This window comes from Apis dorsata, unplaced genomic scaffold, assembly GCF_000469605.1.
Source record: "Apis dorsata unplaced genomic scaffold, Apis dorsata 1.3 scaffold_787, whole genome shotgun sequence".
NCBI lineage: Eukaryota > Metazoa > Arthropoda > Insecta > Hymenoptera > Apidae > Apis > Apis dorsata.
Genome location: NW_006263931.1, coordinates 123,767 through 141,581, shown reverse-complemented (window position 1 = coordinate 141,581; position 17,815 = coordinate 123,767). Strand labels below are relative to the sequence as shown.

Below are 17,815 nucleotides of genomic sequence, written 5' to 3'. Positions count from 1 at the left end.
TTTATTGGATATATAATTCGATTAGTTCAAAAATTGTTTGAAGGAAAACGATCGTTAGTCGATTTAATCTTGCTATTTGTTTGTACAATCATCGCGTTACGCAATTTAATTAAAGGTATTGTGAAGCATGGAAAATAACGATTTAATTGATCTGTGTCGAGGATGTTTTGTTATAGCGAGCAGCTCTTTCCTGGATTGATATTTACCAACTTGTGTTTCAGATCTCTTTAATTCTGGAAACACGGAAAGCGATGACATTCAAGGTGAGTCATTTTTAGTTTATTTTGATAGTTTCTGGAAAGAATTTAATGCTTATTATTTAACTATATATGTATATATATTAATTATATTTATAAATATATAAATACGCTTGTATTAACGAATTGTATATTATAATTTCAATTATACTTGAATTTTTATTGCTGTATCTTAATATTGAATAAAAAAGAATATTTTCATAAAAACATATAAACACTTTATAATAATTTCATAAAATATCATAATAACCGATTTTCAACATTGATTATTACCACGATAATAACAAAATTGTATTATAATAATAAAAATATAATAAATAAAATGAAAATTGCATTTCTCTCTTGTTGCAATATAGAAATTTAATTATTTTTATTCCCACATTGTGACTTCCAATTATTATCAAAGATCAATATCAAAGATCATTGTATGTTCGTTGATACTTTATAATATATATACGAACAAAATAAATTTATTTATATATATGTTTTACAATTTATTTATTATTTGTTATTATCGTATTTATTATATTTTTGTTTTTGTAAAATTATATATATATATTCATTTTAATGTATAAAAATATTATTATATAGTACATATACATTTAATATAATAATATAATATAATAAAAAGTTATAATAATATAATAAACGAAAAAGTTCTATTATTTAAATATACAATAAAATAAATCGGTAAACGATAAAATGATATTTTTAAAATCTTTTTCTTTTAATTGAAGCTAAATCATCGAAATATTTATATTAAGTATTGTTATACATTTTACAATCGTTTTACTTTGCGTTTATAATTTTTTTTATAACTCTAATATGACTTATGAATAACTTATATAAAGAGAATAAAATATAATTTTTAACAATAAAAATCGAAAAGTATTCATTGTTACTATATATTTTGTATAGAAAATAAAATTTATTTAGAATTTACTACAAAACTTAAAATAATGATAAAAAAAAAAGGTTAATCGACATCAATAAATTTTTAGTATCGAATTCGTGATTTTTAAAAAGATTGCATGAATAATAATATTGATAATAATTGTTATATTTATTGTTAAAAATATTGATGATTGTTAAAAATATTCTCAATATAATTTTATTATGATTCCACTTCAATCTTTTCGAGAGCTCACACGATTAATAATATTGATATTGACAATATTATTAATGTTAATTGTATCCAGAGAAATATCGAATTCATCTTTGCTAATAAACTTAATTGCAATAATACTTTATATACAAATACATATTGTATACTTAAACTGAAACGCGTTATTCAACAATGTCTATACTTTAAGAAGTTAAAGAATTAATACTATTAAATTAATATTATAATACTATAAAGAACTTCATTTATATTTTATATAAGAGCATTTTATTAAAATAAGAAATATCATACATATATATAGATTTAAGAAACATTTTTCCTAATGGATTAAATAGATTTTTATATTATAAAAAATAATCGGCTAAAGTTCGAATTTATAAAAAGAAAAACAAAAATCATAAATCTTTGTCAAATAAAGATATAATAATTGGAATGGATTATTATGAATTTATTGAAATAAAATTTATAAATAAAGAATTAAACGAAATTATATTGTTTTAATGTACAAGATGTTTATAGGATACTTTTAGAAGATTAATTCTAAAAACGAAAATAAATATAAAAGTTAATACACAAAAATTAAAGTTATTTATTAAATTATAAACAATTGAAGTTTATGTTAGATGAAATTCTAGGTAAAACGAGAAAGAATTATTTCACTCTATCTATATCTTGCTTTGTCTAACGCATATTTCAACTGAAAAAATAAATTTCAACCGACATTTATGTATATTTTTTTTGTACCTTTTGTGTTGGCTTCTAGAATTTATCTTCTTAAGATGTTTCATAAATATATTAACACCTTGTATATACAACAAAGCGAAGACAATACAATTTCTCGCAAAAATATAATATTTTAATAGAATAATGCAAGCGTTTATACAGCAAAGTGTATAAGAGACTACTTTGATAAAATAAAAAATAAATATTAGAATAAGCTAATGAGATAATTAGTCGACTAACAATGTCAAGTTGTTAAGTTTATTATGTATACGTATTGTTATCATCGATTTATTGAAGTATATGTGCGTATTTAATGGCGGCGACCAGCGAGTCTCTGGCGACCAGGAAAACATGAGTGATTTACGGATGATTCGCTGAGGGAAATGCATTGAATCAAATGCACTATTCACACACCATAAGAAATAGTTTTAATTTTTAAGAATAATTTTTCTCTGGAAAAAATAGATATTGATTTTATATTCGTATCTATTTGTCTGTACTGATGATTTTAATAAATTTTAAAAAACTTGTCAAATGATTTAACATTCTCACGAAAATGAAAAATTTGTCAAACATTTTTTTCACATGACATTTTTGCAATGAAGAATGCAATCAATATTTCTTTCTTTTTTTTTTTTGAAAGGAATTTTATAATTAATAATTTCTTTGACACCCATTCTGTTTGAAATTTTCTATGATACTGACAATTTTTTAGTTTTCGAATAAACAAATATCTATAATCATGATTTCTAATTGCTCACTGACTTTAGCAGTAGAACGTTCAGTAAAATGAGAAAAATAAGTTGAAAAGTTAAAAAAACTTTAATCTTTATCCATCTTTCATGTCAATTTAATGCACTTTTATGCAAAAGATAATATTATTTCGCCATTTGTAAAAAAACTGATTTAAGTCTTTGTTCGATATTTCTAAAAATATTTATTTTTTTTTAAATATACATCTGTATATATACATATATAATGACAAAATATATAATATATAATAAATATATAATAACAAAAATATGTGAAAATATTTATTACAAAAATATCTTTTATTGTGTTTGATACATTTTGTCAAATCTATTGAATTCAGATTTCTGTTTATAATTGCTGCATAATAATTATGTATTCATTAAATAATATTTATCTTTAAATTAACTAAACATATGGTTTTTTTTTTATATTCATATTAATTGGAATTTAAAGAAAATAAAGAGAGATGTTATGTTCTCTTTGTTCTTTCCATCCGAGAGATAAAGTTAAAGTTGAGATAAAGTTAAGAACGGTAAGATCAAAGCAATGCGAAGTAAAGAACATATGTCAATGAAATTTTCCGAAAAATTCAAATAATCTATTATGTAAATTTTTATTATTTTCAATAATTATTTATCTTTTCATTTCGTTCATTTTTTATCATTATGTATTAATTTGATATATGAAAGACTCTTTAATTGTAAATTGCAAAAATAAGTGATGAATGAGAATTAATGAGAAAAAATAACAAAAAAAATAATTCAAAATGTATTTAAAAATTATAAAATTTGTTTTGAAATATATGCTGAATGGAAAGCAAAGCAAAGAAGAAAGACAAAAAATTTAAAATTAATATATATTTTTCATAAATTATATATGTATATATTATAATTATAATTTTCCAAGTATATTATTTTGGTATATATTTTTCGAATTAATATGGAATATTAACTGTCAAAAATTGAACGATAGTCATTACTTTAATCAAAGCTTTCAAAATGTGATAGTTTTACAATTAAAGTTCGATTTTTTTATGTTCATATTCTTGATGTTCTTTTTCATGACATAGATATATTCATGGAAGATTGATCAATGATCGACTTCAATCACAGTGGTTCACTAATTTATCGACCTGGTTTTTTCTCGTTTTAATGATTAAATTCTATTTTATATAATATACAAATTTTTCGAACGAACAATATCATTACCAGTTTCAAATTAGTATCAAATCAATCGTAATAATATTTAGTATCATAATCAGATCAATATATTTGAAGACAATTCTATTTTAATATAACATAGATATTTTTCGAACGAACAATATCATTATCAGTTTTCAAATTAGTATCAAATTAATCATAATAATATTCAGTATCATAATTTAGGTCAATATATTTAAAGATATAATGAACAACAATATATTTCTATCAATTAAACATTTATTTTTTAAAATAATTTTAATCTTACTCGTTGTATGTAAAAATTCAAACAAGTAAGCGGTATACACACACACTGCGAATATCAAGCCATATCGAAATATACATAAATAACAAGATTTTTCATATGCATAATGTAAATAACAAGAAATTAAATTTTTTGAAATAAATTAGACTTTATTATGTAAAAATAAGTATTAAAAGCAAATACATTTATTACATATACATATTTTGTAAAAATATTAAATTTCTGGGGTATATTATTTTTTTATTACGTATTGCACCCTAAGTAAAAAGTTATACAAATAAAATTAATATTTATTAATATTATAATATTAATTATAAACAAAGATATATATATATATATTTATTGCAATTATATATATATATATATATATAAAATAGATCATAGAAACTAATTTATTTTCCGTTTTATTTAAATGGTAAAAAATACTTACAGATATTTTTTTTCTTTATATATTTTCTGTTATAATCATAAATGTTAATTAATATTAATTTCATTATCTGAAAGTTAAGTAACAGTTAAAATTTTTAAAATTTTTAAAAAAGTTTTTTAAAAAAGTATTCCAAACTAGAATCAGAATAGAAGAGAAAAAATATATTCTTATACAGGACGAACTTAAGGAAAATGCATATATTATTGCAAATTATCAATGTGAAAAATCGAGCAAATTTTCTATTGTATAAAATAACAAATAAGAAAATAAGAAAACAAGAAAGGAAGAAGGAAAGGAAAGAAGGAAGAAAGAAAGAAAGGAAATCAAAAAGGATAGAATAGGTGGTCAAGAGCATAAACAAGGAATGAAAATATGAAGGTATGGGAAGATGTCGCGGGAGCCAACCAGGTGGTATGTTAGATCAGATCCATAAGACACAGGAAACTAATTCAACTTGCTAGGCAGATAGGTTAATCTTTTGCGAAACAAGAACGAAAGAGCAACAATGCCGATAAGAACTTCCCTTTTTAGGCGAAAAGGGGAATGTTAGTCTCTTTCATGCGGTATATTACAGTCAATGAGAGAAAGGAAAAAGAATGAAACTTTACCGAGAAACGGACGAAATAACAAAAGAAACTCTCTAAATATCGCGTAACGCTCGTAGGAGAGTTAGATATTGCATCCTTTTTTTTTCTTTTCTTCTTTCCCCTTTCTTCTTTTTTCCTTTTGCTTAATATCTCTCCTCTTTCTCTTCTTCTTTTCTTTAATCTTCTACATTTGTACTTTGAAAGTTTGAAAGTTTTCGAAACAAATTCTTGATAATATTATCGGAATTCATGTAATTTTTACATTCTATTCTAGATAATCAGAAATCGAAGTGTCAAAATTGATCAAAGTGTAAAAATGAAACAAATAATTAAATCGTTTCGCTTACAATTAATTAAAACTTGAAGTATTGAATTTTAAAATATTGAATTTATAACGTTTCTGTTATTTCATATGAGTTTTTCTTCTTTCACATACATACGTTATCACAAATTCGTGTAAAAATCAAATTTTTTTTTTTTAATACAATCTATAAAACATTTTTAGTTTTTTACATCAAACAGAGATCGAATCATTGTTTTATGGCCGAAATAGGAAAAAGATTTGTGCATCCAAAATATTGAATTGATTTAACCCTTCTATTATATTTTTTTAATTATTTGTGATAAATTCTTTTTTTTTTTTTGTAAAATTACGAAAAAATAAAATTACTTTAAAATTATTTGATTTATTAATATCAAATTAATATCAATACAGAAAATAAATTGTCTATTACAGAGATAATCAAGAAATTCTTTTTAATAATTCTATTCCAATTATAGAAATTTATAAATATAAAAAAATTTATATGAAAAAAAAATCAATTTTTCGAATCTGATATATAAATTTTTTTGATATTTTTTACGAAAAAAGAATTTACTTTTTTTCGTTTGTAACGTTACAATATTGAACAATGTTTTCTAAATCTATATTTAGAAAAATTTTTAATTCTGAAACAGAAATAGATTTTTATATTTAAAACGATTTTCAAAATTACATAGTAGTTTTTATATATCTTGATATATTATTTTTAATAAATCATTATTTTTGTAATTTATATAAATTTTTAAATAAAAATTAAAATTCTTATAAAAAAATTAAAGATTTTTCAACAACAAAAAAATAAAATAGATTATTCTAAATTAATAAAAATTTTTATTAATTTCATATATTTATATTATTTAATCATAATATTTATCAATATTAAATTATGTTTTATATATATGTTTATTATTTTTGTTGTTTTTTTATTTGTTTTTTATTTTTTTCTTTTTGAATTATTTTTTTTATCTCTCTCTCAAAAAAATTGTTGCTTTTTATTAATTATGTACAATAAAAGATTACACAAATTCATTGGTTTATTGTTGATTTATTAATCAAATAAAAAAAAAATATTTTAATATTTTTTATTGATATTAAAAAATAATATCATCCTCAGTGGACGCACATTTGAGTCTTATAAAAAAGTTATTTATTAAATGAAATATAATTATTAACTAATTGCGATATATTTGCAATGTAATTAGATTTTGCCTTTTTCAAGATATACTATGGCAAGATATATTAAATTCTAAGGCTCAATTGATGGATTATACTCAATATTTTTCATTAAAAATAATAAAAAAAATAAATTCATAAAAAAATATTTAAGAACAAAAATATCAATTAATATACTAATATCGATAATAATAACTCGTAATTGCATAGTCTTTATTATATTCAGAAATATGACATTGAAAAATCTCTTCCTCTCTGAATGTAGTTTTTTGAAATGATTATTATAATATTCATTAAAGTTGTCATTGTATCATATCTTGATTAACTTTATTATTTGTTAATGTCTATTTATGTATTAATATATTCAAAGTAATCTATAACAGTAAAGATATATTCTTTCTATTAAATTTTTTTACATCAAAGCAATTTTGTATTATAAAAAACTATATTCTAGTTTAGAAAATCGACATATGATAATATGGCTTTTATAAAAATATATAAAAATCGTATTATTGTAAAATTCTTATTCTGCAGTTAATATAAGTGCTGCAGTTGAATAAGCAAGCTATTAAAAAAATGGAAGTGATGTTAAAATCTTTAACATTTTTCTTATAAAAAAATTAATATTTTTATATTATATTTTTAAAAATGAAAAAGATATTCATTGCTTGCAGGAAGTGATAAAAAATGTATCAACTTTAATAATTGAGAGATTGGAAGTAGCTACTTTGATAGTCTGAGAATAAATACAGCACTGAATACTGTTTACTGTTGTTTTAGGGATTATTTAGATAGTAATGCGAAAAGAGACTATTTTATTAAGTGATTTGTGAGCTATGGTTTTATCATATAAATAGAAGTTAACAAGTCTATTTTATCTGAATGAATATAAAAATATAAATTATATATAATTATTCAGAATTAATGTTTATAAAACACTTTACCTGAAACTTTTGGTAAAGAAATATTTTTTGGATATCAAAATTTTAATTTGTTGTTTTAATTTTTGCAAGATTAATTTCATTTTTTGTTACGTTATAATAAATGATTGGTAGTGTAACATTGTTTATTAATAATTTCATATAGTTAAGTGTCATATATCAAATTTAAAGATTAGATTTCAATGGTTATTTTACTAAAAATATTTTGTAATTATATAATTATTTATACAATTATTTTTGTTAGGATATAAAAAAATATTTTTGACGCATAATGACATTATATCAAAATGAGTGGTCTATTAAAGCTGTCGTCTTTATTAGTGAGAAATTTTCCCACAACGACGTTTTTTTATTAGAAGGATAAACATACATTATTACATATGTGTAAAAAAATATAAAAAATATTTTGCAATATATGCAAAATATTTACGGAGATGATTATAGACAATTCAATCTGCAAGAAATTATATGGAAAGTTTGGAAATGAAAATTTTCATTTAAAGGATGTATCTTAGGCTGGATGTTCTATCACCACAGATTCTGATAAAATCAACACTTTAATCGATAACTGTCATTTAATAACATGAGATATTAATTAAACATTATATATATCTACCTCAATATATATACATGATCTTGAATTGTTCTCGATACTTGAATATTGCATAAATCGAGTGAAAAAAATTTAATCGATTGAACTTTTGATTTGTTACTAAAATGACATAACAGAATCACTTAAAAAGATTTATTACTGATATTGAAAAATGTATTGTTTAACATAGAAAAAGATCATGTTCTAAATCGAAGTTGCTCAAATAACTAGAAAAAAAAAAAAAGAAAAAGAAAAAGAAAAACTATGTTTGAGCATTTAATGAATGGTATTATTAATTATTGTTTCCTAATGAAACGATAAATTCGATCAAGCTAATTGCTCTCAATTAACAAAATTAAAGAAAGCAATTGAGAAAAGATCAATAAAAAAAATATTGTATACTTACACATCACAGCAAAAATTTAATTCAATTTTGATCAATTCTGATTTGGAATATTCTAGTGCATCCATCATTCGGATTTTAAACCTTCCGATTTTCATTGCAGAATGCTTTCAATAGTATAAAATATTCAAATATATGTAAAAATTTTTTGAAACTTTAGGGAAAAGATTAAATCCAATAAAAAAGAATTTTTCTGTTGTCAGAAAAATAAAAGATATATACAATTGATTAAACTTATATATAATATTTTTAATAAATAATTACACAAATGGAATTATATAATAATTATTATATAATTAATTATATTATATAAAAACAAAATTTATATTAAATTATTAAAAAAGACTCCAATTTTCATGTACAGTTTTCTCATTTCTTAATTTTTGTTTTTGATTTTCATCAATCATTCATTTTAACATATAATATAATATACTTCTTGATATTTGATACAGACTATAGCTAAAATTGTATTTCTTGCATATATTTGATACAGCCTATAGTAAAATTTAAAATTTTTTAAAAATATCTATAATAAAAATTATGTGATATTTTGGATTTATATTTAAAATTATTATCACTTTTCGATTCATTTCATTTCATTTCATTTCATTTCATTTCATTTCATTTTATTCTAAATATAGATTATACATCCTCTTTATATTTAAATCAGGAAACAAATAAAAGCGAAAATTTTTGTTCCTACTGCAATGTGATTCATGGAAAACATTTTATATGAAAGCCTATTTTTTCAATTCATTCATTCATCTGAATTAGGTCTGTTCTGATATTTGTTTCATTTATATATTGGAGGCGTAAAAAATACACAATTTTTAATATTTTTCAATATTTTTTAATAAAATTTAAAGAATCTGATAAATTTTAATTACAAATTTTATTAATTATTAATGTATTTATATTTCACATATTAATAATTTATATATTATGATACATAATGTTTTATTATTTTTTATTATATTTTCACAACCAAATACCTTTCGACGATGAATCCAATTTAAGAATATTTGAAATATTTATTTAACACACTTATATACATATCATCAGTTATCATATTAATGATTTAAAAAAAAACATTTTGGATATTGGGCAAAATCACTCAAAAATAAAAGATATGATAAAAGAATATATATGGAATATGCCAGAAAAAATGTACATTGTAAAGAAAAGGAAAGAAATAAAAATTATTAATATGTATATACATATATAGTATTTAATAAAAATAACATTAATAGAATTTAATAATTAAAAATTATTTTATTAATATACTAAATTTTATTAAATGCAAAAAATATTGAGAATTGTGAGTGATTTTAATTTTTTGGCCAAGAATTGTAATATTCCGAGAATTATATGCTTTAATAATTTATTCACATGCTTTTTGAATATTCTGTATAAAGATGAGAAAGCATTCCTATAAATTTGAATTTTCTCTGTACCTATTTTAATGATATATTATTGAGAGCAATTACTGAACATTATGAGTTTTCATTAAATGGTTTTATTAATGTATTTTGATTATTTCCATTGCCCATTTTATTAAAGTTATTTAATATTATTTTCCTCTCATCTTTATAGTTACAAAACAGTTATACTTTTTGCAATGATAATTTGATTTAATTTTTTTTACTTTTATTTTTTAATCTTTCTTTGTTAGTAGGTCTTCTCAATAATAAAGTTTCAAATATTTCTTTTCCATTTAGATGAATTAAAAAATCTTAAATATTTATTGTGTTATTTTATTATTTTCTGATTTTAATCTTACATAAAACAATCAATCTTATAATATAATATTTTAAAAACACAGTTATTTCGATAAAACACAATGCAAAAATTATGATAGTCCTTCATATAACATATGGCTAATAAATAAAATTAAATAATAACGTTATAAATAAAAGTAAATAAGCACCAATATTTCCATGTAATTTAATTTTCCAATTACACACTGTTTTTATTAACATTTCTTTATTTGCTAACACGATTTCAGTTAACACGAAAAGAATCATTCATAATGAAAATAAATATGTACAAGAAAGAATAAAAGAAAGTTTAGTACTGTTTATACATGGATAGATAGTTTAGTAACAACGTGATTGAATGTAACCACGAATAATTAATGTACGATGATGTAATTGTTTATTATTTTATGCAAGATGAAGATAAGTCCGGATTTACATTCATATTATAAAAAACAATAATGAATGCAAATTTCAATTTTAATAACTCGCTTACTTGTTATCGGATTTATTAAACAATATATTAAATGATATAGAATTTTTTTTTATGTATATTATATTTCATAACTAAAAAGCTGTTTAAAATGAAACTGTATTCGTTTTGTTATATGATCTTTAATTCTAACCATTCTGATTATTTTAAATATATGATTAACAATTATATGCAGCAGTCGTTTTCTTAAAAAATAACAATTTTTTGATATTGCACTATTTGTATTTATTGTATATGTTATTTTTTTAAATATTAATTTTTTAAGCTTAACATACTCAAGAATAATATATTTACTTGTTAATAAAAAATTATCAACATAGCATTATTATTTTATCTAAGCACCAAGCATTATTCAAACAAAATTTTGTTAAATAATAAATAATAATAATAATAAATAAGAAAAGTTCCAGATTATCAGAGTAAATTAACTTGTTCACTGCATTTATAATGGAAAAATGCAGTAAACAAATTAATAAAAATAATTCGACAATAATTGTCGAATTACAAAATTTCAAAGTTGAAAATAGTTTCAATGAATTTTAGATTCTTCCAATATAATTAATTGGCAAAAAATTGGCGAAAATTTCTGATTTAAATGTCAGAAGATTTAACTTGCTCGCGATTAAAAGTTTTTAATCGAGAAATCTCATTGTCGTTAATCATAATTGAAGAATTTATAGCATTGCGAGAAAATTATAAAAAGATTATAAAAAAAAGTAAGCAGTTTGAAACGTATGTCGTTTCGAACGATCTTTAGTTTATCGAAGATTTAAGGCATAATTTTCACGAATGAAAATAACAAAGGTATTATAACATTATCCCAGGCTTCTTGCGAAAAAGGAACTCTAGATCAAATCCTAAGATCGTATGCTTATCTTCTTGGTAAGTGACTCGAAGCCCAGTTGCTTTCCTTACCTAGTAAGAAATTGAACCTGGGAAGTTTACTTTGATAGCTGACTCAAGTTCAATCAACTACACGGGAAGGCTACGACAAACATCTAGCTAAATCCTAACAATTTACGTTAGGTTTTAAATTTATTATCTAAAAATTTAATTTTATACCTTTATTATTAAATTATTTATAATTGTTGGATGCAAAAAGATAATCTTGATAATAATCGTTAATTTCTATATCTTTAGAAAAATAAGATTGTTAATTTTTGAATCACCCAAAATATTGCACAAAATATTAGATACGATTTATTTAATTAAAAAAAAACAAGCGCAGTTCAAATCAAAGATTTTTTGTTTTGATTCAATTTCGATCTCAATATTCTGAAATGGACGTATGATGTTTTATAAATTACAAATCAAAAAATTTCTCGAAAATTTCTTTTTCCTTTCATCTTATAATATCAAGATTTTTCGTTACGTCGTAAAATTGTCGTAATGTATAGGTACAATATCTCGATCCGAAACGCAGTTATTAGTATCACACATAAGAAACACTTTCAGATTTATATCTATTTTTTAGTTTTGAATTCTCGATAAATACTCTTGAAAGTTGATGAAATATTCTTATAATTTTACAAACTTGAATTTCTATAATATATAGCAGTTTGGATAATTTTTTGTTTCCCCTATTTCAATATCAAATTCAAAATAGATTATTTTATATATTATTTTACTTTGAATCTTGATTCTTTATATAAAAACGAAATAAACCATTTTATGATAATTTCTCTTGCGTCATACATATGTGATATACATTATGTATTCTTTAGAATAAATCTAATTTTCTTTAGAATAAATGCATGATATTTTATTTATTCTTACTTATAGAGATAGAGGAAAGGATACGAATATGGGATATCCATTTTATTTTTTAACATAAAAAGTCTCAGAATAATAATAAGTAAAAAAATCAAATAAATAAATTTTAGCAATTTCATATAGAATATATTACGTAAATATAAATAAACATTTGATTTTTTTTATTTTTTTTTAATAAAGACAAAATTTGATTAATAAATAAATTTGATTAATAACATTGAAACATTATTACTTTTGAAAGAAATAAGTTATGATACTTATGATATTTAAGTTATTAATAGAAAAGTTTTGTATTAATGTATAAATATAATATGTAATATCAAATATAATAAAATAATCATAATTAGATTAATAATCATTATATTGATAATAATTTATTTTGTTTTGTAATATAATATATATATATAAATTGGATTTTTGAATTCACATAATTATATTGAATTTATAATTAACATTATAGAAAATACATTTTTATAATTTATTTTTAAAATCTTTGGAAAATTTTAATTACATTGCTATCTCATAATTATATTAAATAATCATTTCATTTTAATTTATCATATCATAATTAAAAACATGAATATTTCAAATCTTTATTATATATTTTTATTTTAGTATACTAAAAATACAATTATTATAGTATGATTTATTTTTTCAATTTATTTAAAAATTACAAAATTTAACATAAATTTTATTTTAATATAAATATACAAAAAATTTTCTATTAACAATCGAAATATAAAAAGATTAAACAGAAAAAAGATAACTACTAGCAACTTGTAGCAAATTGTAATGGAAAAGTGAGTTTAGTTATCATAATATATGAAATATGAGCATACTTCAAGCTTGGAGCTTGTGTACAGCGATTTTTTTCCTTAAAGAGTTAATAAAATTTACGATTCGATTTGTACACAAGGATTTGCACGTATTCGAATAACGTCCCAACGTTTCATTGATTTAAAAAAGAATCGCAATTTCACGATCATCGCTTCAACGTAGGACGAATAACGTATGAATAAATACTTGGATTTATGTATTAAAAAAGAGCAGATAGTACATTTACCGATGCGCAATGAGAAAAAATGTATAGCCGGATCCGCATTTTGTCCTGTTGCTGCGAGAGCTGGTAATCCTCGAGGGAGGAGGAGAACACGCGGCGACTGTTAGCTTCGCTTGCGAACCCCGAGCATATTTGCACCGATAAAACGAATAGATTGTCCCGAGTTTCACGGCAACGACCCTTTTTATCAGGAATTGTCGAGAAGAGGACACAAAGTAGGGGGGAAGGAAGGGAAGGGGAGGGGGAAGAAAAGACGGTTCCACTTCGACGCAGCGAAATAGAAATCGTTACCTTCGGTACCTATCCATACTTGCAATGAAAGTTCCATCTCGTTTTCGATTAAACGATAAAAAGATGAATGAAAAAAAAAAAAAAGATCGAGGAAGACAGGAAGAAAGGAAGGAAGGAAAGAAGGAAGAAAAGGGGGATAAAAATATCGATAAAAAATAAAGTTTATATTGGCACCGAGTGAAATGAAACGAAGCTTTCTATTAAAAAATCGTTCCAGGCGTAAGTGAATTTCGAAACTTCGAACTGGTCGGTGTATATATATATATATATATATATTCTACTTGGAGAAGTTCCGAGAATGTCACGCGGCACAGATTAATTTATCTTCTCTTAACGAAATATGTACTTTCTTTACAACTGTTAATTATATTAAAAATTTATCTTCAGTTCTAACCGTTAGAGAAACTTTATCGCAACACGAGAAGTTCAAATTAGTGCCGTTATCCACTGAATCTACACTCTTTTTTTTTTTTTGTTTCCAAGAGTTGTTTCTCGAGGAAATTAATTTCCACCTTTTCTTTTCCCTTCCTTTCTTTTTTCTTTTTTTTTTTTGCGCTCTTGATAAATAAATTGTCACCAATTGAACAACGTAAGAAGAAGAAGAAGAAAGTTTCCCATGTATATTCCGCAAAGTAATTTGAAAAAAAAATGCGAACAGCAGCGATGTAACCCGGGTATCGCGTTGTACAGGTTCTCGAGGGAAATTCAAGTGTTTCATAAAGGTACGAGTTGTCCGAGAGAAAAGGATCTCGAGTGTGACGAGATGAGTGCACAAGCTCCGACTGGAAAGAAGATTTCAACGAAACTATCCGTTAAAAAGTGACTCTTTCAACTACGAAAAGACCATCTTACCCGCTAATAGTCTCAAATGAAATTGTATGTAACGGCGAAAAGAAGGGAAACAGACTAACTCGCTGGCGGAATTTCAAAGCATTTTGTCGCGTTAATTTCCTCTGAAACAAGGCCATCCGACATGAAACGAAACGTATCTACTGAAAATCTAACAAGATAAATCGCTTTACGCGAACGTTGTTGCGTTTCCAAAATTCAAAAACGAATATCCCTTTTAACTTAATATCATTTTGTTACGGCCAGCTTCGATCATTTGTCAAGAATACATTGAATTATACATACATTTATACAATGGTTAATATTCGATTTCGAGTTTTGACGGTTCATCATTGCGGCTATCACGAAAATGAGATGTATATGCATGCGTTTCATGTTACGAAGAGAGGAACAGCTGGTTGATCGAACGCTCATGAATGTTACGATAAAATGAATGCGTTTCAAAAGCGAATTTCGAAACTGACGTGTTTAAGTTTCACTATCGAAATAAGCAGTGCCATACATGGATGAAATATAAATATAGAGTTTGTTTCAAAAGAGGATATATGGGATGTAATTAAATTTATGAAGCGGAAGTTAAAGAAATGTGTGTTTAATTACAAAGATATTTGGACATAGTAAAATATTTACAAAAAAATACTATCCTTTGATCTTGATAGTTTTTTGTGTTATCAAAAGTTATTAAATTTCTGTGAATTTCTGTAGTGTTCTGAAAGTTTCATTTGTCATTGTTTATTAAAAAGTTATTAATTTAATCTAATGTAATAATAAAATTAAATAAGAAATTAAATAAAATTTTTAATTTTAAATTTTGAATTTCGTTTCAAATTATAATTATATATATATCGTTTCAAATAAAATTTATTTAATTAATTTGCATTACATTTAAGTTAATTTTCTTAATCTCAATAATCTTTATTGATTTAATTTAACTTTAACTATTTTGAAAAAATGTTTTTGTTAATAATTTTTCACCGAACAACAATTATTAAATAAAATCTTCACAACTTCAATAATAATTTTAACAATATTAAAAAGTTTTTTAAATCTGTAATTATCATAATCATTTTTTTTTAAATTATGTATATAGGATGTTAAGGATTTATATTATTAAAATATATATTTTTACAAAAATATGATTATCTTTTTGTTGTTCACCGAAATGAACTGTAAAATTGGCAGAAAATAACAACAAATATTAATGACAAATGAAAAAAATCGTTTAATGATGAATAAAAAGTTCGGATATAAATAAAGAATAACACGTTAAAAATTGTTCTGTATTAATTTTAATTCAAAAATATTTTGAAGATATATTTGTTTCGTATATCAATAATTAAATCGTTTAAAATATTTTTAAAAGTGATGAATATTAATTAAAATTGATATCAAATCGAATAAACTTTTATTAAACGATGGTTATCATAAATGACTTTTTATTTTGGATTTATAAAGAATTAAAATATTTGTATAAAATAAAAATTTATTTCTTTTTTTATTCTTCCTTAAATGTTTAAATAATTCTTTATAAATTAATAATTTATTTTATTATCCCATATTTACATATTATATTTTGATATAAGATATACATTTTGTATATATTACAAATCATTTTTCTTACTTCGTGTAAATATGTTAATTCCAGATATATAAAACATAGAAATTAATATCGTATCAATCTATATATCGTATATTTTTTTGGGGAGAATAATTGTAAATTTCAATGGAATTGTAAGAATCGGAAAATAAAAATTCTCGAAGCAACATTCTTTCGACACGCGAAACAATTTAGAAAATAAGAAAAAGATTTAAGGAGTTCGGATATAGAAACGGGAACTGAAAAATAAAGTGGAAGAATGACGATAGACGAATTTTCGATTTTACATAATATATACACGATAAGTTTTAGTAGATGTTAGCTTCGTCGGGATACCGTTCGCGCTTTCACGAGCCAAAATAGCCGAGGAAAATGTCGAAAAAGACCGAGACGTCGAGCTCTTATTCATATTTGCATCCGTGAAAAGCTCTTTCGGTAGATGCATGTAATTCCATTCCCGATGGTAATCTTCACCACCGTGCGATGGAGGCGTAGCCGAATAAATTTATGGGAATCGCGGGAAAGGAATTCACAGGTTTCGAATGTAAAGCACGTTTTCAATGCAAGTGCATTAGGGAAAGTCGGACGGTACTCGGTTAATGGGCTCCCAATAATTCAGTTAATCGGTTCATCGACTATCGAAGCAAACGCATCGAATTAATTTGCACGTTTGTAAAGTTTATTTTTAGGATAATTATACCGACACATCGTAGCTATGAAGAAGAAGTGGAGAATAAGTTTGTTAATGGAGAGAGAGAGAGAAAAAAAAAAAATGAAAGATATAATATTAAAATTCGCCCTATTTATTTTTCGAAAATATTACGATATTTATTAAAATTTATTTGTTTGACATTCCTGATTTTATTAAAAAAAGTTTGATTGAAATGTTTCGAAAATATAGATTGAAAATTGGAATTATCATAAAAAATCGTCGTATCCATTCTCGATTTTATTTCATCATGTTTATTATTATATATTCTAAAGGTATAAATATATGATACATAATGTATTTAATCTGTTATTCATCATAAAATTGATGACTACGGAAGAGGGAAGCAAGAAATATTTAAACCATCTTCTACTTGGTATTTGAAGTTCAATTTGTCAAAACACGTATTTATGTCATGTTCCATTTTCGAAGGAATATTAATTCGCGGTGAAAAAAGCAAGTTATTAATATGAATTTAAAATATATGTACAATATGCATATATGATTACATTAATGTTGAA

The 17,815-nt window shown here is 22.8% G+C and overlaps 1 protein-coding gene across 1 annotated transcript in view; it reads left to right on the top strand.

Annotated features, from left to right (window-relative positions):
• LOC102670912 (insulin-like growth factor-binding protein 7) overlaps positions 1-464 on the top strand; it is a 41,361-nt gene extending 40,897 nt beyond the window's left edge. The window contains exon 5 of the mRNA XM_006622854.2: positions 222-464. Coding sequence (XP_006622917.1) covers positions 222-364 — 143 coding nt within the window. The 3' untranslated portion in view covers positions 365-464. The remainder of the gene's footprint in view (positions 1-221) is intronic.
• Positions 465-17,815: the final 17,351 nt, after the last annotated feature.